This window comes from Ammodytes marinus, assembly GCF_949987685.1.
Source record: "Ammodytes marinus genome assembly, chromosome: 12".
NCBI lineage: Eukaryota > Metazoa > Chordata > Actinopteri > Uranoscopiformes > Ammodytidae > Ammodytes > Ammodytes marinus.
In genome coordinates this window covers 15,381,818-15,404,982 of record NC_137216.1, presented here as the reverse complement: position 1 = coordinate 15,404,982, position 23,165 = coordinate 15,381,818, and the positions used below count along the sequence as shown (strand labels likewise).

At 41.9% G+C, this 23,165-nt stretch overlaps 1 protein-coding gene across 5 annotated transcripts in view; it reads left to right on the top strand.

Moving 5' to 3' along the window:
- The window catches only part of dip2a (disco-interacting protein 2 homolog A), an 81,366-nt gene that overhangs the window by 43,226 nt on the left and 14,975 nt on the right, over positions 1-23,165 (top strand). For 2 of the 5 annotated variants that reach the window (XM_080037513.1, XM_080037512.1), the window contains exons 2-15: positions 3,575-3,646; positions 7,674-7,793; positions 7,884-8,003; positions 11,693-11,977; positions 15,290-15,427; positions 16,693-16,734; positions 18,371-18,490; positions 19,384-19,581; positions 20,139-20,230; positions 20,714-20,824; positions 21,774-21,897; positions 21,992-22,101; positions 22,266-22,368; positions 23,078-23,142. In XM_080037513.1, the coding sequence (XP_079893639.1) occupies positions 3,575-3,646; positions 7,674-7,793; positions 7,884-8,003; positions 11,693-11,977; positions 15,290-15,427; positions 16,693-16,734; positions 18,371-18,490; positions 19,384-19,581; positions 20,139-20,230; positions 20,714-20,824; positions 21,774-21,897; positions 21,992-22,101; positions 22,266-22,368; positions 23,078-23,142 (1,700 nt within the window). The remainder of the gene's footprint in view (positions 1-3,574; positions 3,647-7,673; positions 7,794-7,883; positions 8,004-11,692; positions 11,978-15,289; positions 15,428-16,692; positions 16,735-18,370; positions 18,491-19,383; positions 19,582-20,138; positions 20,231-20,713; positions 20,825-21,773; positions 21,898-21,991; positions 22,102-22,265; positions 22,369-23,077; positions 23,143-23,165) is intronic. The other 3 variants (XM_080037515.1, XM_080037514.1, XM_080037516.1) reach the window with 2 other exon arrangements.

Sequence of the window (23,165 nt, the reverse complement as noted above, 5' to 3'; positions counted from 1 at the left end):
TGTCGAAATCCCTTTTTGTCGAAATCAGTGAGTATCTCCTCACAATCCACTCTGTCTGTAATGTGTGTGCGCTGATGAAAGAAATCTGGTGTTAATACAAAGCCTAAGTTCTGTAAACGGGTATGTAAACAAAGGGAATGTACAAAGGGGCCCACAAGAAACATTCCCGATTCTTTCTTTTTTTTCAGCCAACACACAGTACAGACAGGTAGTGGATCATGAGTTGATATTCACTGATTTTGCCAACAAGCGTTCTTCAGAATGGCTGACTCCACCTTTAAGGGGTTGAAAGGAAGGGCGAACTGTCCAGAGTTGAGGGATTTAGCGGAACAATGGACTGGATGTGGGTTTTTGATGTAGGCCAGAATGCTGGCTGAGGAAAGAAACCCCATTCATCCAGCTTAGCTCCTGTTGTGTTGATGTTCTAACCATCACAACAACACGAGAGATGCCTCCTCCTCTCTCACCCCTCCCTCTCTTTCTTTGGTTCATTTTCTCTCGTCTTTTGACATATTTAGTTTTCAGTTTTTATTTACTCTACCTCTCCCTCCCTAGAGGCTTGTTTGTAGATGCACCCTTTCCCTTCTTCTTTACAGCTCAATTACTCGGCAAAGCGTGTAGTGAGTGCAGTCGGAGGGTTGAAGGGGGATCAAATGAAATGTTTCCCCACTCTGCTGTGAATATACCATGAACTACTGTCGTGACGGGGTGTGATTTGGCATTCGTGCTAAGCTTCCAATCTATCAGTCCCAACTGTATCTCTCTTTCCCTGCACTACACTTTTGCTCCATCCCTCCCCTCTTGTTATTCCCCAGCCGACATGACAGGCCAATATTGACCTTTTCAATCTTCCCACCTTTCCCTTTATGGAGGCACTCAAATCTAAAACAGAGAGGGGGAAAGAAACATGTAGGCAGGCACTCACAATATACGTTATACGTATATATAATATACACACTCGAGGAAATATTGTGAGCCTTGGTTGGTTGCCTCAGACTTTTTTTGTTTTCGCTTGGGTCATTGTTTACCATTGAATGCTCAAATCCATTCCTCCATATTTAATGGCAAAGCCTGTTTGTTCTCAGATCAAAAGATTAGCTTCACTGAGACATAGCTTGATGGATCAGTGTGTTCTAGGGGCCTGCTTTGCTAGCCAGAATTTTTTTTTTTGCAAACCGCCGCAAAGAATAGCCCCTCTTTTGTGTGCAGTTGTCAGGCTGGTTTGCTGCAGTAGTGGAGCACACGGACACACTGGAATGCGCGCAGACACATACTGATGCACACGCAGAGAAACAAGAAGCACTCATCACCAGAAAGAGTCAGTGTCAGGTCAGCCGGCGTGGACAGCCGCTGTATTGTTTGCTAGCTCTCTGTGCTCTCCTGGACATTTAACAGTGCAGGGCATTCAGCTGTTACTGGTGGTGACTCAGGACCAGCAGGCTGCACGGCCACCGACCAGTGTGACCAACAACACCTGCCTTCACACTAACAACACTGTTGTGATCCAAAAATAAATCAAGAATATCTAGTAGCAGTGTTAACTGATTTTGGAAAAACTACAAAATCAAGTTACAAAACGAAATAAAAAAGGGAAAGGTTAAAAATCTTTTTTTTTTTAAACACATTGATAAGGATAGAATCAAAATAAGATATTCCCCATGGTAATTTGAATAACGGTGAGGATTTTAATCAATTTTTCCGGTTCAGAATCAGATAGACCTATTGAACTTATTGCTTTTTCCCTTGGCCTCGACCCGTGATGACCCCCCACTGAGAGCCTGTAGAGAGGGATATAAATTGCACAGTATGATCCCTATTCATTGAACTCTACTGGTATAATCAAGAGGTTAAAATCTGAGCATTTCTAGTTTCCTTACAAAACAATGTGTATGTCAAGTCAAGTGGCTGTTTGACTTTGACACTCCTTGTGGGCCCGACTGTTTGACTGGCATGTTTTCAACAATGCGCCCAGACTCCCACTGCTATGTTTTTTTACACAAATTTTTTGCAGTGTTTGAGCTCGCTAGAAAAAGGTCATATAGGGGAGAACATTTGCTGTGTGTTGTCACTGTTTGTGTGTGAGAGGTGCCGTCAGTCAGCCGCATCTGGATGAATCAATAAGTCTTTTGTCTGGAAAAGAGCAAGCGTTCTCCAATAAGCCTTGGCCTCAGCCCACAACAGTTGTCTGATATGCAAAAGCAGAGTAACATTTTGTATGCAATCAACCAGCAGCAGCCAAAACACCCAACACAGTGACCTACTTATCTGCCATTTGAACATGTCCCAAATGTGTTTCAACGATTTTTGTACTTTGGTGACAATGTCATTTTGTGATGAGTTCTAGACTTAAACGTGACACAGCAGAGATACTGTGTTATGCTGGTTTCCCTCCTCTAGGAAAAAAGGCAATAAAAGGACTTTTAATTGGTGAAGCAATACGCTCTGTGTCTAGGCATGGACCAATCCAATTTCTCTCTTTCCTGATCTGCCCGTTCACTTACCAAATCATTTTTTATTTTATTTTCCGTCAAATTTAAAATGCCTCATTTTGTGAACTTGATTATAATCATTTCTGTTTTAGTATCATGTATCAGATGTCTGTGGCACTAAAACTGAGTTGGAGGTGAATGCATCTAAAATATATCAAAAACACAGAATTTTTTAATTGCATCATTGACATTTGAAGTGTATTTAATATGAACACCCAATAATATATTGCCAAATTGCATCATGATAAGAACTGAAAAACAAAACAACTGTGACCAGCCCCCCAGCTGTCCTTGCTAGGTCTACTGCACACTTTGCCAAGTGTAATGACGATTATCAGAGTTAAGCTATAGACCTTGTGGCATCTGCAGAGCCATAATACTTAGCCTTATACCTTCACCCTATCTCTGTGTCACCCTTTCCTCTCACTTTTCACTCTTTATTTACTGTACTTAAATTCCAGGCTTAGAAAAGCTTGTACGTTGATATTCCTTTCAAATGGTGCTATTAGAATAACATGCGGCGAGATCTTATTTAACAGACCGCCTTTTAATTATGTGTGGGGAGACAACCGAGGCGGGTTCAGTTCATGCTGACATCAGCGGTATTTTTGCTTCTGGTTGAAACAAATGCTGCGAGGAAAAATGTTCCAGGCGCACCAGACAAATGATCTTTTAAATGCCCCTCTCCTTGCCGATGTTATCGTTCAAGTATTCTGGAGGAAAATTCACCACACTGCCACATCTATCAACTAACCTATCTAACAACTGCAGAGCCACTCTCCTGTGTATGTGTGAGAGCGACATCCAGTAAGTGAGAGCTGGTCATCTGCTATCGCGAGCCCTCTAAAGGCCTGTGGTGCCAGCGAAACCAGCGTGCACACACACACACACACACACACACACACACACACACACACACACACACACACACACACACACACACACACACACACACACACACACACACACACACACACACACACTACATGGCATGGCCAAACTAATGACTCATCTCTCTGCCCCCCCTCCCCTCTGCTCTCTCTGCCCGTCTCTTCCTCTACATTTCTCCGTCTCTGTCTGAACAGGGGACATCACTCAGAAGGGCTATGAGAAGAAAAGAGGCAAGCTGTTGGCACCGTACATCCCACAGATACAAGGTAAGGCACTAAGGCCTGCAGGAAATGATCCATCCAGAACAGGCTTTTCATCTTTGCTTTGGCCATCTGTTAGCATAGCAGTTGAAAAAATGTTACAATGTAAGTGATGGTCAGCACGGGAGATGGTTTGTTTACATATAGCACATTTTAAATGTTTTAAATGAGACAAACTTTAAACTTGTTGAGATTGGTGAAAATAGACAAAATGTAAAGACATGTTTTAAAAAGCAAAGCAAAGATAATGTCAGAGATTGCCTGCACAAGCTGTTGCATATTAAGTGCAGTTCATATTGAGATACCAGATGGCACGTCATATGGTCAAAAGGTTGCCATGACGGATGCTGTAGAGTCTGTTGTGTTGACACATCTATACTTTCTGGTTAGATATGTCTCTGATAGGAAGTTACCTTGCCTTCCTAATGACTAGTTATTTACAGGAATGTGTTTTTGATTTTTATCGCCAGTTTGTGCATATTTTTTGCCTTACACAGCTGTACGATACTACCGGTACTTAGCATTTAATTGACTGTGTAGGGGCCTACATAAGGTTGAGATGGTTTGTGGTAAATCCCAGAGAGGAGTTTCTGTCTGTATGCTTCATGCCTCTCTGTCGTCTGCTATCCGGGGTCCATGGTAGTCTTTGGTTTGGCCTGCTATCCGAGCACCAAGCCTCAGTGGAAACCAGAGTCTGGTGATGGTCGCTCGCTCAAGGCTTTCCACTGGAAATAGCAGCTCTGTTATTTAGCTTGAGGCGCCCCCCCCCCCCTCCTTCTGTGTCTTTCTCTACCTCCTTGTTATCGTGGATTCACACGTTTCTGTCGTGCACTGTTAGTTCCATTCAATCTCCTAGAGGAGGGACGTGACGTGATAGATTTACTGTAGAGCATTAATGGATGGATGGGTTTTTGGAGTGTGTTAGATTCTTGGTGTCCAACACATGCTTCAAGCAGGATGAATGGATGGGTTGGGAATTAATGACATATCCATCCAGCCCTGTGAATCAGTGGGTTACGCTTTAACAGCTGCAGGATTGAAATAGGAGACTAGCAGTAGACAGTAGGCTTCTGAGCTCCATACAAAATTTCATGAGCCGTTTTACAACCTTATATTTTACTGTTGTCATACTGTAGATTTGCACACGTGCCAAGTGCAATAAAGTAGGTGTTCAAACTGCAAAGCTAGATCGTTAACACCTTTGATAGAGTTGATTCATTTCCCTTGTTTGTATTATAGGGTTTGGCTTTCAATGTGAGCTTTGACAGTACATAATTGCTTTGGTGTTGACTTCACTGAGAAGTCAAATATTTAGGAAAAACCTGGGATATGTGATTGTAAGTTAACTGCTCTGCGTACGTATTTTTGTATGGTAAGTGCGTGGTCTGTTAATTTATTTTTTATTTTTTTTACATCTAGTTCATTTTCTAATCATGAATGCAGTTGCCATCCTTTTGTTTGTGTTGGCACACATCAAGTACACTACTGTGTAGTATTTACTTTATGCAAGGCATTAGCAAAGTGCTCTCTAGGAAGTGAGACACAGTGCACGTGTCGGCTCCAACTCACCGGTAAGTGTTGGCATCAGACAGGTGTAAAAAATTCATCAGGGTTGGCTGTGAACCAATAAAAACATCTATTGTGATGGAGCACGCCTATGATTGGTTCAGTGCGGTGTGTCTCTGAAGTGTGTTCTGCCCAGCAACCGGGTCTGCTGTCCTGGCTTGTTTTATAGACCTGTCTCCTGTGGGAGCTGGGCAAAGGCTGTTATGTGACTGGCCTGTCAAAGCGATATAAGGGACCAGCATACATTGATGTGTTCATCTCTGCACAGGGGAATGTGTGTGTGTGTGTGTGTATGTGTGTGTGTGTCTGTGTCTGTGTGTAGGTTTCTCCGTCAGACTTCATGCATTATGTGTCCTTAAAATTCCTAAAGCCTTATTGAATCTTGTTCAATATTTGAAACTCCTGTTATTGTACAGATGTAATTGAAGCGTGCGTGAATGTCGCTCAGCAATGCAGTGTGTGTGTGTGTGTGTGTGTGCCGCTGAAAGTTGCTGACCGTGTGGAGCTCACTGATCCTCACTAAGCTGCCGTTGAAAAGCCGGCCTGGCTGACTGCTGGCTGGCCCTGGTGTCTGACCGGCTAGCCAGCTAGGTGCTACTGGATCTAGCCGGCTGAATGTGGTAGAACTCTGTCCTCAAATGGCTGTTTACTAATGGGGTATGTATGCTGTACTCACAGAGGCAGTCTTTCTGTGCGGTTAGTTCGGACACAGGTCAGCAAAGGTCGCAACACCAAAGCAGTTCACAGTCTGGTCATAGATGCTTCTTCACAACTTCTTAATATCAGCACCCACTTGTGCATTTGTGCTTTCACCTTCTGTGTGACTATAGTTTTAGTTTCACATTTGACCTCCACCTAGGGATATGATGGGATTTCATTTTCGAGTTACAGTTAGTTTAAAGGTGCTACGAGGAACTTTTACATTTTTCTGAAACAATCTTTTTGCTCTGATGATCATACATGACATGTAACGGCAAACGAGACCATCATTGCAAAGAATGCTATTTTATATAGATAGTTTTTCTTAATGCCTTTGTCTGGGTGAGCTCACCCAGGAACTAGAGCTGGCGTAGTAAAACACTTCTGCTTTTGTCCAAAGGGGGTGCTAGAATTGACACAAACTGAAAAGTTCCTTGGAGCACCATTAATTATGTCTTAGTTCATACATTATTAGGCCAATTATTCTGCTTTTCAACAAGAGTCTTGTATGTTCTATACAAAACTGTCAATTGCTAAGCCAATGTCTAGCAGTTGTCATCCCACTTTGCCGCCCACACAGGGGCTTTAGTACCTCGCTCACACAGAAATGTTATGTGTTAAGTTATCTTATGTTAGCTGGTGCGCTGATGTATATGTAATAACAACACATGCAGACTGTTTAGGTATCAGAAACTAGACAGTTCTGTCAGAATACATCTTTCAAGTAGAAAACCAGCAGGAGGCTATGGAAAGATGACACTTGTTCTTCTACGAGACACAGCCCAGGAGCTACACAAGCATCCTTTTAATCTTTATTCTCCTCTCTGTTCACTATCAGGAAAATATGCCTTATCAAACTGTTGGATTTATTGCTATAGTAGTACAGATGCTGTTCCTTTGACAGATCCCTGTTCCGTTGTGTGCAAAGTTGTCCTTCCACTCTGCCTTACTTGATTGCTCAGGCCTTTTCTTTGCTCAGCATAGAAATACAAGCAAGATGTGGCCGATGCTTTTCTTTAGTTTGTGTGTGAAGATGAATATTGTTCTGCTATTAATAATCAATGGGACAGACATGGATTCTCAATTGAGTTGTATTTTACATCTACTGTGTCATGGGATAAAAAGCTCCTCAGAATTACCGTCATTTGTGAGTGTCCCTTTTCTATTCATCCTTTCCTACACACTTCCAACACATCAGTATGAGAGCAGGTGAAGAATAAGTCAACAACAATAGAAATGTACTAATAGAACTCGTTACGTGACCTTGTTGTTGTTGTGAGTTTCCCCTCTGATGCTAACCAGTAGTTACTTAATGGTGCTTTAATATGAATTGCATATTCTATACATATAGGAGGAATCACTGCATGCCTCTCAGTACTGGTTACGAGACAGTGTTTGATCATTTCAGAACACTGTAAAAGATTTAGTCTTTTTGACATTTATTATGCTTAATCACCTCCTTTCGGTTTCGCCTGTGTAATTTGCATTTGCTTCCCATGGAAAGCTTGAAGCCAGCTGGAAATCTGCGAGAGAGGCAGGATTAATTAAAGTGAACACTCTCTCTTAACTCCAAGCTACTGTATTAGAAGAAAGCAGCCTTAGTGCAGATTACCATTAAGCCTGTGGATACTTTATGTCCAAGGCACATTCTGCCTAGAGTGTTCGCTGCTCATATTTCTGATTTGATCATATGAGGAAGATACAACTTGTCTTTGTGTCCAGTTATGAAGTGTCCTTTCCCTGCTTTGGTTTTATTTTTTTTCTGCAGGTGTAGATCCTTCTTTACAAATTGACAACAGGATCCAGGCCTCCTCCCAAGCTGTTCTCCCAGGTTCCAAACACAACAAGTCCCGGGCGGCCAACACCCGGGATGAACGCTTCAGATCTGGTAATCATGTGTCCATGCTTGAGCGTATTAAATGCCTGGCGCTCTTCTTTTATATGCTGTAGCTAAACTGTGTTTATATGTTCCCCTTAGATTTGCACACAGAAGCCGTCCAAGCAGCTTTGGCAAAGTACAAAGAAAGGAAGATGCCAATGCCCTCCAAGAGACGATCTGTATTAGTTCAGTCTTCTGTTGAGGCATGCACACCGCCAGGTGAGACCAGCGCTGTTCACCAAGGGCTGAAATGATCCTCTGCATACAGAGCCTAGCTTTATTCTCACATGGGGCTGTTTACATGTGTTCCCATGAGCATTGGTGTGTAGGTTGTTTCCCTGATCGAAGATGATGTTGCTACTGGAAAGAAATGTCTATTTGATGAATGTCTTCATTCTTTGTGACTATAAAGGACTCTGTTCTCACGGTTGTCTTCCCAGGCCGACCTTCCCACATGAGTTGCATAATGGATGCATAATCAGATTATTAACATAGTCTCAAAATGTCGACCTTACGCCTGCTTTTATAACGGATTGAATTGTGTGGGCCAGTTCATTTGAATGTTTGTCATGTAGCTGCATTCTGCAGCATCTTTTTGCTGAGAGTTTAAGGGCCCTTTTTGTGTTGTTAGTTTTGCCCAAATATTTCCCAAAAGAGGCATTTCATCTTCCAATTAGTCAGTAGGATAACTATGTTCATAACAGAACACTTAGCAATTTATCAAACACTGCAGTGGCTTTATCAGTGATATATACTGTACGACTTAATTGGTGGGGGGTCTTAGAGCCTTACGGATAGAGTAAAGAGGGAGAACACAGTGGTGGAGCAGATAACCAGATTAAGAGCTCCGACGTTGGGCTTTTAATAGGAGAAGGAGGGGGGTCTCTTCACTTTAAGTGATCTACTGTAATCTACTGGGATAAGGTGCATACATGTGGCTGACAGACCCACAATATGACATACTGAACATGGGGTGCTCTGCTACTGTTTTTTTTTGTTTTTTTAAAGATATCTTTTGGGCATTTTTATGCTTTATTTGATAGTGCAGAGAGACAGAGGTGAAATGGGGCAAAGAGGGGAGTGACATGCAGAGAACGACCGCGGGTGGGAATCGAACCCGGGTCTGCTGCTGGGCCCGGCCCGGGAGGGGGACGCCTTACCAACTGAGCTAAAGGCGCCCCCTTGCTCTGCTACTGTTAAGGCTAACAGCAGCTAAAAGTGTTGGTGTGCACACTGCGGCAGGGTTCTGTCACATGTTGTCTGATATTTGATTTGAAAAGACAGGTTTTAAGAGATGAGCAAAAGCCGATCCGCGGCCATGAAGTTAATAAGCCATTAGTGTAGTTTTTGACAATTTAAGGGTAATATAATGATGAGCAGCTGCTAGTAATGTTGGATTCTGTATTTTATGCACATTGATTCCCTTTCTCCTTGTCTTAATCTGCAGTGGCAGGTTTACCACATCGCACCACTTCAGGTCTGATTGTGAGGTAGCAGAAGAGCTGTGAATAAAATTGTTGTTATTCTTAGTGCCAAACTTATCATTCAGTACTGTGTGGCATGTTTGAATGGTATGAGCCTTATTCAAACAGTGTACATTGAAATAGAAGGGAGATGTGGGTGATAATGCTTTTATTTAGTTAGTTTATTCTTCTTATTTTATTATATTATTTATGTAGATCTCCACACAGGGGAGAAGTTGAATATGTATTCTGTTAATTATCCATGTCTAACCAACAAGACACTGGAACTCAAACTGTACATGGAAAACGTGCATAAATAGTTGATATTACTTCTTCAATGTATGTTTAGCTATTCACTGCCCCAGAGATGGTCATGTTGGCTTATCATTTAAGATTATACAGTATATTATTTATATATATATATTTGGTTCTGACTGAAATATCTCAGTAACTATGAGATTTGGTTCATACATTCATGGCCCCTCTCCACATGGATTGTAATCTATTTGATGATGCCTTTTATCTGCTTTGTGTCTAGTTTGAATAAGCAAATTAGTATGCATATTTTAACATTACTACCGGCTAAACATAATTTGACAATTTAGAATGTAGCTCTGTGCTCAAGTAGAACCCGTCTTGTATGCTGTACTAGTGTACTAAATAAGTAAACAGTAAAAGTGATTTATCATTTATACTACATATACGATGGGCAGATTGAAACAAACCATAATGATGTTGCTTCAGCCTATAGGACTATATCGATTTTCTATAGAAGCATGGCAATCTCAAGCTTTTATCTGCTGGGGAGAGAATCTTAATGTCTTTGTTTGCTGGAACACAATATGTAATTAGTGTAGTAAATAACTGCGATCTAGGCATACAGTACATCTGCTACTTTCTCTGCTTAGGTTTTTCTCTATTATCTGAATCCTCCATCACTGCCTGTCTTTCTCTGAGTCACTCATAAGCATCTATTCTTCTTATATGACTAATTCCTCAGTTTCTCAGATTCTTTCAACCCCAAATTTCTACTTTGCATTTGCTCTCTGAGCCCCTGGCCTCTTTCCCTCTCCCTCTGTGTAAGCATGTCAAGGTTATTGAGATACTGGGAGAGATTGAAGAGAGAGGCAGAGCAATAACAAACAGAATCATAAATGCGAGATAACCCCCACGAGTCTGCTGGTTGTAGAGACATTCAATTCTATCTTTTTATAATCAAACCTCCTCTAGCCTCTGCAAGGCCACGAGAAAGCTCAGGCAAGGGAACAGTGAGTTTAATAGTTTCTCAATCGATGGACTTTACTTTTAACTACATACTGTAAGTGATTAGGACGCAGATTAATCACATGCAGGCTCATTAGTTTAGAGAAAATGATCAGGCACTTTCACACTAAAACATTTCTCTTTCTCATCCTTGGTAATGGTTTTCCATGTCATTAAAGCTTTGTTTTGTTTTGTTAATAATGCACAGACACTTTGGTGTAACATATTGAGACGTGTGAATGAGTTCTGTAGTTTTTAGGTAGATTTTTTTTCTGTGGTCTATGGAGGCTGCAGAGCTTGCCCCACCATGGACCTCGTCAATTGTGAATAATAGGTGACTTTCCTTGGCAATTCTGTTGTCACTAGGGGATGATGCCCATTCACCCCCTAGTTATCTGCTGAACACAGCTCTTGTGTAGCCTTAATGATCCCGTTAAAAATAACAGACCCTTTTGGGAGGTTGGCAGATAGCATTGAATGTGTTCATTATGACTGATCCTTACCTTGCTTTGAAGTTGTTCTAGCTATGGCTATTTTCGCTGAGACCAACTGCTCAAAGTTGCCTCGAGGGAGAGATGGTGAAATCTGTGTGACTCTGTGTGAGTCCAAGCCGTAATAACCAAAGAACACACTATAAAAATGTGTTTTAAAAATGTATGAGTCTAATAGCTGCCTAGTTGTGTATCAGTTCCTTCTGTCAACGTGTCATTTTTTAATAGATACATACAATCCCTTGTTTTCCGACACCAATTATTTTTCAACTCCACTCTCCCATCGTCTGCAATTATGACACTCTCTGTAGTCAAAATCTGTCACACTTTATCATTCATATATAGTACACACACATAGTTGCAATGTGCTGTCTTTATTCTTGTGTTGATGTGGCTACTTTTGTAGGCTATCAAATATATACTCTGCCCTTGGTGCCATAAGAGATTTAAAAACAAACTTCCCCTCAGCTTTACAACTTTCATCCCAATCGAAAATCATCCGGCCATCCCACTAGCTTTATATGTACTCTCTCCGGTATGTATAGAATAACGTATCATCAGCATATCATCTGAATCCTGCATTTTCAATTTGCCAATCTTGGTTATTTTTTCCTGGGGACATTGTAGACATTGCCTCAAATGTCTTTGTCCACTGTTGTGACGCTGCCCTGTCTTGACCTGTCAAACACAGACACCTCCTCGGCATCGGAAGACGAGGGCTCGCTGCGGCGGCAGGGACGTCTGGCCACCTCCACGCCCTACCAGGGCCACGGCCACCCAGCCGTAGAGCACTGGTTTAACCGTGTCATCCAGGGTTCCTCCACCTCATCCTCCGCGTCATCCACCTCATCCCATCCGGGAGGGAGATCCGTCACCACCACCACCACCACCACCAACAACCCCACTGCCCACGCAGCACTCAACGCCAACGCTGCAGCTACTGCGCTGGCCGACCTTATGGCACACACCCAGCTAGGTCAGTGACACACACAAACCGATCGCACACGCACACATCGCATTTCGGGTAGCCGATCATCTGTTTTATTTATTTATTTGTTTATTTAGAAGGGACAATGCACAGCTCATTAGCAGTACCAGAGTTAGCTATAAGATAATTTTCATCTGTAGTCCCTTGGCAGGAAACAGAGGATAACATCTCTGTCAAAAGGGATACCTAACACTGAAGTATAGAAACAATAACACACAATTTCACAACAGTAAAACACAACAACACAGTACGACAATAAAATCACAAAATTAGGACACCACAACAACAACATCACAACAGTAAGACAACAGGACATCACAACAAAAGACAACAGTCTATGCATGATGGGTACATGCTTGGGTTAATTTCAGCCATGATTTCATCTTACATTTAAAACCAGCAAAGGTGTTCCACTCTCTTATCTTGCTTGGTACTTAGTTCCAAGACTTTGTGGCTCTCACTGAAAATATGGACATGCCAAACTCAGTGGATCTGTGCTGTACTACACAGTCCCCTCTGCTGGACGTTCTAGTTATCCTCCCATTGTCTAAGCGCAGTGACACATGTATGTTCTTGACCCCTTTTTAATTGACTCAGCGTTCTCGTCCAGTTGGTGTACAGGTCAATATGTTTTCACTCAACATTAATCCAACTCATTTTTGCGCCCTCATGCTATTCGGGGAAAGTAAAAAACAATGTGTTTGTAGTATGGTCGTGAGCTGAAGTAGAAAGGTATTATAGAATTAGGATGAGATGTCATAAAAGGAAACAGGATTGTTGGTTTGAATTATTTTGGCGCATATGGTTTCCTCACTGTTCAAATCTGCTAGTGGAAGTATCCTGATTTGAGAATTATTGCGGTATTCTTAATTGTATAAATATATTCGGTAACACTTTATAATAACTATCCGTTGTAACTCGTTAATAGATCATTAGTAAACTCTTAATTAATGATTATTAATGATTTGTTAAGTGTTTGTTAGCAGTTTGTTAAGGATTTATAACAATGGTAGATAGTTAATATCTTAATAATTTAATCAGTTCATCTGGGACAAGGCTGAAATAGGCTATAGACTATACACAGTGCATGGGCAACTGAGGGCAGCCCCATTTTCAAATATTTTTAAATAAACTCAATACACACTGTGCATCCCATGGACTTGAACGTGACGTGATCAGTTAATCTCGGATTACCTCCCAGATGAACTGATTCAATTATTAAGATATTAACTATCTACCATTGTTATAAATCCTTAACAAACTGCTAACAAACACTTAACAAATCATTAATAATCATTAATTAAGAGTTTACTAATGATCTATTAACGAGTTACAACGGATAGTTATTATAAAGTGTTACCATATATTCACACTCAGTTGTTAAACAAGGCTTGCAGAACGGCCTGCTTTGCTTTATGGTTTTTAATTATTCCAATTAAATATACATGAATCCTAGAATTTGCTGACAGATTTTTATTTACTGTACTGTATATATTAACTTTTCCCATTGTCTCGCATTTTCTGATATCATCAAAAGCTCAGTGGGTTCTGATGTATCTTGTCAGCCATTCAGACTTTTTGTCATGTCAAAGGTGACGTCTATACCTGTGTTGTGTAGCTCGGGCTGTTTTTCTACAACTCTAGCTTTATACCAGACAGACAGCATACTGTATATCTAAGACATCTGCTGCTGCCGAGGCCTCCAGGTACATACATGCACTTGATGAGGAAATATGTAGGGAACCATGGACAGAGTTTTAATCTGGTCTCTGTAATTATTCCTCTCCGTCTGCCATCTCACTGTCATTCAGTCATGTGACAGGGTTCACAGCCACCTCCCCATCGAAGGTCCTCGTTGAATGTTTCCATTCGAGAGTGTCACAAGCTGGTAAATGAGATTCAGTGGATTTATCTCAATCCGTCTCTCAGCAGCATAGTGAATTGGTGTCTTGCTCATGCTGTGTGTGTGTGTGTGTGTGTGTGTGTGTGTGCGCGTGCGTGCATGCGTGTTCAGTGTGTGTGTGTGTGTTCAGTGTGTGTGTGTTCAGTGTGTCTGTACGTGTTGTTGGCAGAACGGTATCCTATTAGGATGGAGCTGTCTGATTTCTGTCCAGCTTGTCTCCCCTCAAGGTTGCTGTCATAAAGTAGCAGAAGTGACTGGTGTTAAATGGAGCTGTAAATAAATCGCCTGTATTATCCTGTTCCTTGGCCCCTCAAACTCTTGACTCCAGACGAATATTCTATCATTTTAGCGCAATATGGATAGAAACATGACATTTAGCTTTGAAATCACACATTTTTGCTTTGCATATTATATGCATTTGTTATTAGGGGCTTGGAGGAAAACCACTGCTCTCAGTAGCCAATTCTCCATAACCATGATTTAATTTGATTATTTTGATTAATTTTGCATTTTACATTACATTTTAAACGCAGTTCCCTCCACACCATGCCAAAGCAACGATACTCCCTCGCCACTTGTTTAGGAAAACTCGTAAAAACAGCTGAGCCATACATTTGACCTGTGCAAAGATACTGGTTTTTAGATTGCCACTTCAAATGCCCACCCTATTGACAAGCATGTAGGTGGTCAAATGTTAGAACAATACACATTTCAGTATATTGCAGTCCAGTACAACAATTCCAGTAATTACACATTAAATAATATTAATTATTAATTCAAATAAATCCCTCTCTTAACAGAAGCTGATCTTCCTAAAGGTTGAATCTGTGGAAGATCTCTTCTATACTATTTCACAAAGTGTGTGGGTGTGTGTGTGTGTGTGTGTGTGTGTGTGTAGCACTTACACACTTGTGTTATACAAATATATTTGTCACCTCAGAATATTGTGACCTTTATTTGCCCTTGTGACATTGCCAGGTGTTTTTGGTATTTCCCACCTGGGTTACTGTCTTCACATTGCCAGGCATCCTTCTTAGCGATCAGTAAAAAAGGGGGAACAAATGGAGGCCGTCACATTGGCCTTTACACTCGCCTGTTCATACTACACAGGCACTCTTGTTTACGTGGATGCATTGCTCACTGAGGGTGTATCAGCTGAGTAGAAACATTTATTAATGATCATGACAGGTAGGGCAATTGGAGGTAAAAAAATCCTTCAGCTGGTGAAGGCTCTCCACTTGCAGATGACAAAAAGGCTCTTAGCCTCTCAATCGACCCCCTAAGATGTCAGATCAGTTTGTTTGCAAGCTCGTAAAGTAGACTTTAATGTCGTAACGATTGCCCAAAATAGGCCTGGCTTTTGACCTTTTAACACCCCGACACCCCACTCGTCACAGATAACCACTCAGCGCCCCCAGATGTGACGGGGCTGTCGGAGCGCTCCTCGCTTCATGCCGATTGGCCCCAGGTGGCCTCAGTGCGAGGCATTACCCGCGGCTACAACAACCACAGCAGCGTCATGGAGACCGCAGATGGTGAGTTTCCTGCTCAATTATGCACACACACACACACACACACACACACACACACACACACACACACACACACACACACACACACACACACACGCACACGCACACACGCACACACACATATATAAACACACTCACCTCCCCTTCCACTTCTCCCCTGCTGTTTGTCCCTCTGTCTTCCCCTTAGTCAGTCTGCCTGTCAGACTGGCACAAGCTGCTGACTGACCATCTTGTGTTGCCGTGGTAACACCGCACCTCTCCAAACCCCCCACCTTCCAAAGAAACGCTGTGTTTCTACCTTATGTTTATTATTTCATTGACACTTGTACTATCACACAAGTAATAATGATTTATGTAGTAATCTTCAAAAGTAAAAAAGAAAAAAAATGTTATTAGACGTGATTCTTGTGCTCAGTTGTTGGCATGTTGTCGGTGAATCGGTGCATAAAATGAACAGCCACCCAAACATCATTCATCATTCAAGCCGCACAGTCTTGTATGCCCCTACTGTAGTACTGCCAGCAATTTCAGTGCAGAGAAGGGTACACAGTGAAATCAAACCAAGAAGATGTGTCATTACAATGCATCTATTTTTTCATGTTATTTTTTTTTTCATAACACGCACCATTATCAGGGATCTACCTTTCAAGATTATACTGATGCGTTGAGATGGATATTTTCACAGTTGATGCACCGCGTTTATTGTTTTCAGGGAGTTGTCATAGGTGACAATCTGGTAGGCCAGTCAGTAAAAGCAGCGCCAACGTGTCCCTGTCACCCTTCTATCTTCATTCATTCGACATCAGAGCTGAAAAGTTGCTTTGAATTAATATCCAGTGTGTTAACAGGCGAGCTGCCAGAAAACTGGAACATGGCTTCAGATGGGCTGTTACCTTCCTGCCATCCATCCTCCTGTCATTAAGAATGTGTGCGTTGTGTCTGGGTTTTCACTCCTAATAAATGCTAAACCAGCCCACCTGGCTGACACTTGTTAACAGTGTTCTTTTTATCACTTATGTTTGACTGTTTGGTGCTCAAGATGTCAAATACACAGTACATGCAGGTTTTTCCACATGGCTCATTAAAAGAAACAAAATAACCAGCAGAATCCTATCTTTGTTGTTATGGTACAACAACACGAGTTTGTGTCTGTCTAAGTGCTAAGTCTGGCACACTTCTCTCTCTCACACATTCACCGTGTGTTCACACACACCCTCACAAAGTTAGCAGGAATGTTTGGTTGACATTCTGATGTGTCTTTCCTTTAGGCTGTGAGTGGAGAGGTGAAGGATCCCTCGGTTTAATGGATGGTACTTATAACTGCTCCTCAAACTCTATGGCAGTCTGCTACATGTTCAGTCTGCTGCGTGCTACGCGTGCATTTGTGTTTGTATTTGTTTCTGCCGTCGTCTCCACTGTCAGTGTGTTTTCCAGACACATATGCGAAGCTAGAGTGAATTAATTCATTAGATTCCTCTGTGTGTGTGTGTGTGTGTGTGTGTGTGTGTGTGTGTGTGTGTGTGTGTGTGTGTGTGTGTGTGTGTGAGTGTGTCGCAAAGGCTTTGGCATTTAAAGCAAGCAATGTCTAACCTAAATGCTTTTCTAATTGATCATGTTGAAGCAAATTGTTTGAAAAGGCCTTTTTCCGTGACGGGTGCAAGTATTCACTCGGGGTTGTGAATAATTATTGGCATGTTGATAAGCTGGTTTCTGCGCTCTCCTACTGAGACACTTTCCACTGTTTTGAGTATCTTTTGATTAAAAACTACAATGTGCAGTTTATTTTAGGAAATTACTTACTAAAAATTAACTTGTGCATTCTGTACTACCACTTTTTAAGAATTACGTCTTCAACAAAAGAGCTAGGGGCTGAGAGCCACAGAAGGGGTAGGCCATTGCAAAAATACTAATAGGTAGGCTAACACATTGGTTGTTTTTGGTCTTTCCGTGGGATTTGTTAACAATAATAAAACTATAAATTGAGGCTATTCTTTTTCTTTAGTCTGGGGGTCTTTCTAATTGGCCCATCAGGTGCAGCACTGACCCCTACATGTCTCCTCCCTGTTCATCTGTCCCTACTAGAGGAGGCAGAGCCGGCCTGAGCCAGGCTTATTATAGCAAGATAGATATGCTCGCAGCTGTGTCCTTCGTCTTCTGTGGCTGTCTGGAATGTCTGACATGGACCACCCCTCCCAAACTAAGTATGAATTCATATGGAGGAAATGATGCCCGATGATGATTATAGTCTACCAATGCTCATGTCCAGAATGTGAAGGAAATCTAATCTTTCCCTCATTTATTTTCAGTCTGTTGTTTTCCTACTTTTCCTCCGAGGCTCGTGTCTAATGACTTGGATATATTTTGACTTGACTCGGGTATAGTTGATTTTAGCTTTTCCACATTTATGCATTTCACAGTGCATAGGTGAAACGGATACCTCATGAATATCTTACTGCAGAGAGGACATCATTGTTGCTATGGCAGCAGTGCCAGCAGGCTCCTCACTTTCTGGTTAATTTGACCTCCGAGATTTTTCTCTGCGATTCTAGAGAGTATTTTTGACTGTCAGACTGTAACCTTTGTCCTCCAGGTGAATGTAGGGGACTTTGAGGTCCGCTGTTGTGTCGTGTTTTGCTGCAATATATGTGTCAGCTGGTTCTGCTCTGTTTCTCAGCTGAGCTCCACACTGACCTTTTCTCTATTCTTTTCTTACCTGTCATCCGCTCATCCATCCCTTTTACTTCATCCATCTCTCAATCAATCTGTCTGTATGTCTTACTCTACTGTGTCCCCTCCCATCTGCTCCATTACATCTATATCTACCCCACATATTTTGCCTTTTATCCGTGTCCATGTCCATGTTTCTCTGTGCATCCTTGCCTTGCCTTGTTTATTTCCCCCTACCGTTTTTATTTTCCTTTTATCCCCTCCGATCTCATTGTGTAGGTGTTCCAGTCAACAGTCGCGTCTCCTCCAAAATCCAGCAGCTGCTCAACACGCTGAAGAGACCGAAGCGACCGCCGCTGAGAGAGTTCTTCGTGGACGACTTTGAGGAGCTTTTGGATGGTAAGCTGAGCAGGCATGGAAGTGATTCACCCAATAAATCATGAAAGAAAAGGCATCCATCACTCTGTGGTGTGATCAGCATACTGATTCTTTTGCAAATCAAAGGGTGGGTTTGATCAAAGCACTTTTTTTGTTTTCAGCTTTCAGTTGAGTTTTTTTTCCAGCTTCCAGGAATTGCATTTGTAATTGTGTGGTTGTAGCCAAGAAAGAAATGTCACACCATTGCCCCTCACCACACACCTCACAAATAAATGGTCAAGGTACACTTTTAGACCAGTGGTTGTTATTTTGTGTCTCGGTGGAGTTGAGACCACCAGGTGTGCTAAGGGAGTGGTAAGGGAAATACTGGGCACAGAAACACACACATGCACACCCAGAGTGGACCAGCCCTGTCCAACCATTTCCTCCATTCCAACAACCAGCCCCATCTTGGGTTTCGGGTGGTACTCTGCCAGGCTGAATAAACACTGAGAAAGGAACAGTCATACATCAGCAGGTTATTATAAAGAATTCCTGACTATGGCACACAAAACCCATGGCACTGCAACCCCTTAGTCTGATAGAGGTGTTTTATTTGGCAGGGGGACATCTTGCCAGCTCAGGTCAACAACAGTTCTGAATTCCACTTAACAGGAGAGTTCAGGAGAGTGTGGAGGTAGAATAGAGATGGAGAGATGGAAGTCTAATCAAAGAGAGTAGGGTGCTTGAAGGAAGGGAACATGAAGGATGAAGAGAGAAGCCTAGTTTGCTGCCTTTTCAATAAGCTGTAGCTCCAAGTTCCTCAGGTAATGGCGCCACCAGCACATAGGGAGTTAGTTCTGCTTTGTTGATCAACATACCCATTGAACCGCCCCTCAACATTGATGCCCCATTTTCATCTCATGTGTTTCTAGTCCAGCAGCCAGACCCCAACCAGCCAAAGCCAGAAGGCCAGCAGATGAGTCCCTTGGAAGGAGAGCCTCTTGGGTTGGTCAACAAGTGGCCCCCCTCCTTGCCTGCAGCTTTACAGCGGTGGGGCACCACTCAGCCCAAGAGCCCCTGTCTGACAGGACTCGACAATGCTGGCAAGCCCGTCTACACACTCACCTATGGTAGGCATCAACCTGTAGATCAGTGGTTCTCAATTACTTTCTGTCATGCCTCCCCAGGGGACAGAAATTTTTTCTCAGAACAGAGAAACAAGAGCAAATGATTCACTGAGGTTTGCATTTCATAAAAAAAATTAAACTGTAAACATAGTTAAGGTGGTGTTTTTTTATTATTATAGGCAAATATGCCTTCTGTGGTGCGAACCTATACTTCAATAATGTTATTATAGTCTACTTGCTTGATTTCTTTTTAAATAGCCTACAGAGACACTTGGAGACACATGTGGACATTTATTTACTGCAAATCGCGGCCTTTCGCGTGGTTATGACCATACACAAGCACACATCGTGCTAGCTAGCAATTTGAGAAGCACTGCTGTAGATGATTGGGCCGTAATTAACATTGGAGATGGAAAACAAAATCACCTCTTGTGGTCCACTCTTGGACAAGGAAGTGTCTGCTGTTATTTTGCGCCATTTTGTATGTTTAAAATGTCTCTTTGTGATTCCAAGAGTTTTAAATCAGAAGAAATATTTATCTCTGAATGTTCCCCTCTTAGGTAAACTATGGACCCGAAGTCAGAAACTGGCCTACACTCTTCTCAACAAGCTGAGCACCAGAAATGAGCCTCTGCTCATGCCTGGAGACAGAGTAAGTCATTGTGAGATAAAACTGTGTTCATTGGTAATCACTTGTATGTGAGATTCTTTGTTGCTTTGTAGGCACTGGGTTGAGGTTCCTTAAACAATTTTCAGCAAGTGCAGAAATAGAATAAGCTTCATCTCACAGTGTTAACACCTTTACAGTCAAAGGTGCAAAGTCTGCAAAAACATATTTGAAAATATGAGCAAGAGCACCCTGGTGCTTAAACTAAGAACATCATATTTTATTGTCAAGTCAGCCTATTTTAAATCGTGCCCCCTGACGGGAGGATGCATTTAATTGCTCTACTTTCAAACATTTAAAGTTGTAAAGTTTGTGTTCTGTCTTTGCAAATGCAATATCACTATTTCATTACTTGTGAGGGAAGTTCTAGCTCTAAATGACTTGCTGCACACCATGCCCTCTAACTTCCATACGTTTACTGGAAAAAGAAACTGCGTAAAATATCATACCTTGACATATCGTCTGTAGGTTGCACTTGTGTTCCCCAACAACGACCCGGTGATGTTCATGGTGGCGTTCTACGGCTGCCTCCTGGCAGAGCTGGTACCTGTGCCTATCGAAGTGCCCCTGACCAGAAAGGTAAATACTAAATTCAATCTCCTGGGAATGTATGGACATTGTTTAATTCAAAGAGCAGTAGTGACCCCTGCTGGACATTTGACCTCTAAATGATTGACGGAGAGACACAATGTGCATGGTTGTTGTAACATTGTAGATTTTAACGATGTATTCCAACATCCCACAATATCTGTTTTGTACCAACTTACACCTTGCTTCTTGGTAATGTGTTTCATAATTACAGCTGGAGCGTTTTCTTTCAAATGTTCTAATTACATAGTGTTATAATGCCCTTGTGGTTTCCAGCACAAACATCAGCTCAAACTGAACCAACCTCACCCAAATTAGTTACACAGGCTGCATATAAATGCCTTTTCCTGATTGCTTTTCTATAAGCATGCTGTTGGCAAATGCAGTGCTGTAATTAATGAGATTTAAGTGAGGTGAAATTATGTGTAATTCCAGTCAAGATATTAGATCACAGGCCAAAAGCACTCGAGAGTCGGAAACTCATTCCCTCATTTTACCTCCCTATCTCTATCCATCTCTATCTTTTTTTTCCCTCCTTCCACCTTTTGTTCTTCACAGTCTGGTTTGCTCAGCAGCATGAGTCTGGCTCTAAGCTAATTTGCACAGCCAATAAAGTATGAGTGAATGTGTGTCAGATAGTGGGCTCCGTTACTGCTATGATTGGTCTTTGATGCTCAGCGCTAGGGTTTTAAATAGTGATTGGCTGTCACTCTCTTACCTGCTGCTGCTTTGGTGTAGGATGCTCTGAGGTTTATTCCTTTTCAGTTATCGTCCATTTATTTCACTCCCCTGCTGCCACTCTCACAATCCCTTGGGAGCATCCATTCTCAAAGCCTTTCTCTTGTGAATTTCTCTTGTTCGTAATGGTTTGTTGTTGTTTTGAGAGACACTGTTTGCCAAAAATCAACTTAAGTATTTTACATCCCCTTCGCTCCCCCAGGATGCGGGAAGTCAACAGATCGGCTTTCTGTTGGGTAGCTGTGGAGTCACGTTGGCACTGACCACCGACGCTTGTCAGAAAGGCTTGCCCAAGGCACAAACAGGGGAGGTAGCCACTTTCAAAGGTACAGCCTGTTAATATATTCACTTTGACTGTCTGTCTGGTTATAGTTGCATTTGGTTTGAACTGACTTCATGTCTCTCTCTCTGTCTCTGCAGGCTGGCCACGGTTGCTGTGGTTTGTGACAGATGGAAAACACGTTGTGAAGCCTCCGAAAGATTGGCATCCGCCGATACGGGAAGCCAGTAATGACATAGCCTATATAGAGGTAGTCTTTCTTTGATGTTACAAATAAAGCGAAACGAATTATTCATTATATATTTGTTTTTATATTTCTTGCGGTAATTATAATGACTCTTTTTCAAATAGTCCTTGTCTCATTTTGAAATGTAACTAATCAAATGTTTTTTTTTCTGTGTTTCTTACATCCAGTATAAAACCAGCAAGGAAGGGAGCACCATGGGGATCACAGTGTCCAATGCAGCCATGCTGGCTCAATGTCATGCCCTAACACAGGCATGCGGCTACACGGAAGGTGAGGAGAACATTCTGCATTTAACCTCTCCAAGTACCCATAGTTCATTTTGCTATGTTTCCTTCATCATGCAGTCATTCTTCTGACATGAAGAAAAGCATCCATTTGATGGTGTTAGAGAGAGATGGAAACAGACAACAGAACCAGCTTTAATAATAATAAAAAACAATTGGAGTATGCACACAAACACGTTTACATTGGGCTTGACTTTCTTTTTTATACTGCATGTTAATTCTGTGATATTGAATTTCCGCTTCATGTTGCTCACAGACCCTATCAGAGTCTAATTACAGTCTAGTTTGAATAGAGGAAGCTCAGCTGGTTGTTTTTCTCTCCCTGGGACCTGGGTCAGGTCTGTTTTAAAAAGAAAAATAACATAAGGCCCTTCCTCTCCTACAGTGTCCCAGTTTTGCTGTAAAAATTAAAAATTAAAAATTAAATTTTAATATTATTATTATTATTATTATTATAACTCCTAACTGCCCCAGCATCTGATGGAGACACTCCAGTTCGATTTCTGAAAACTTAGCTTGGTGCCTCACTTAATCCACTCCTGCTATTACGTAGTAGTAGAAGGGGTTACTCGTCTTAACTGAGCGTGTTTTGTGTTCAAAAGTAATCGGATGGTGTGTGAGTACTAAGGAATAGGAATGTTAGATTAAACATCCAACCCCCCTAATCATGGCAAAATCTCCTTTTTGATTCACAGCTGAGACCATAACCAACGTCCTGGACTTCAAGAGAGAAGCAGGATTATGGCACGGTGTTCTTACTGTGAGTGGTAGACCAAGAAGAAA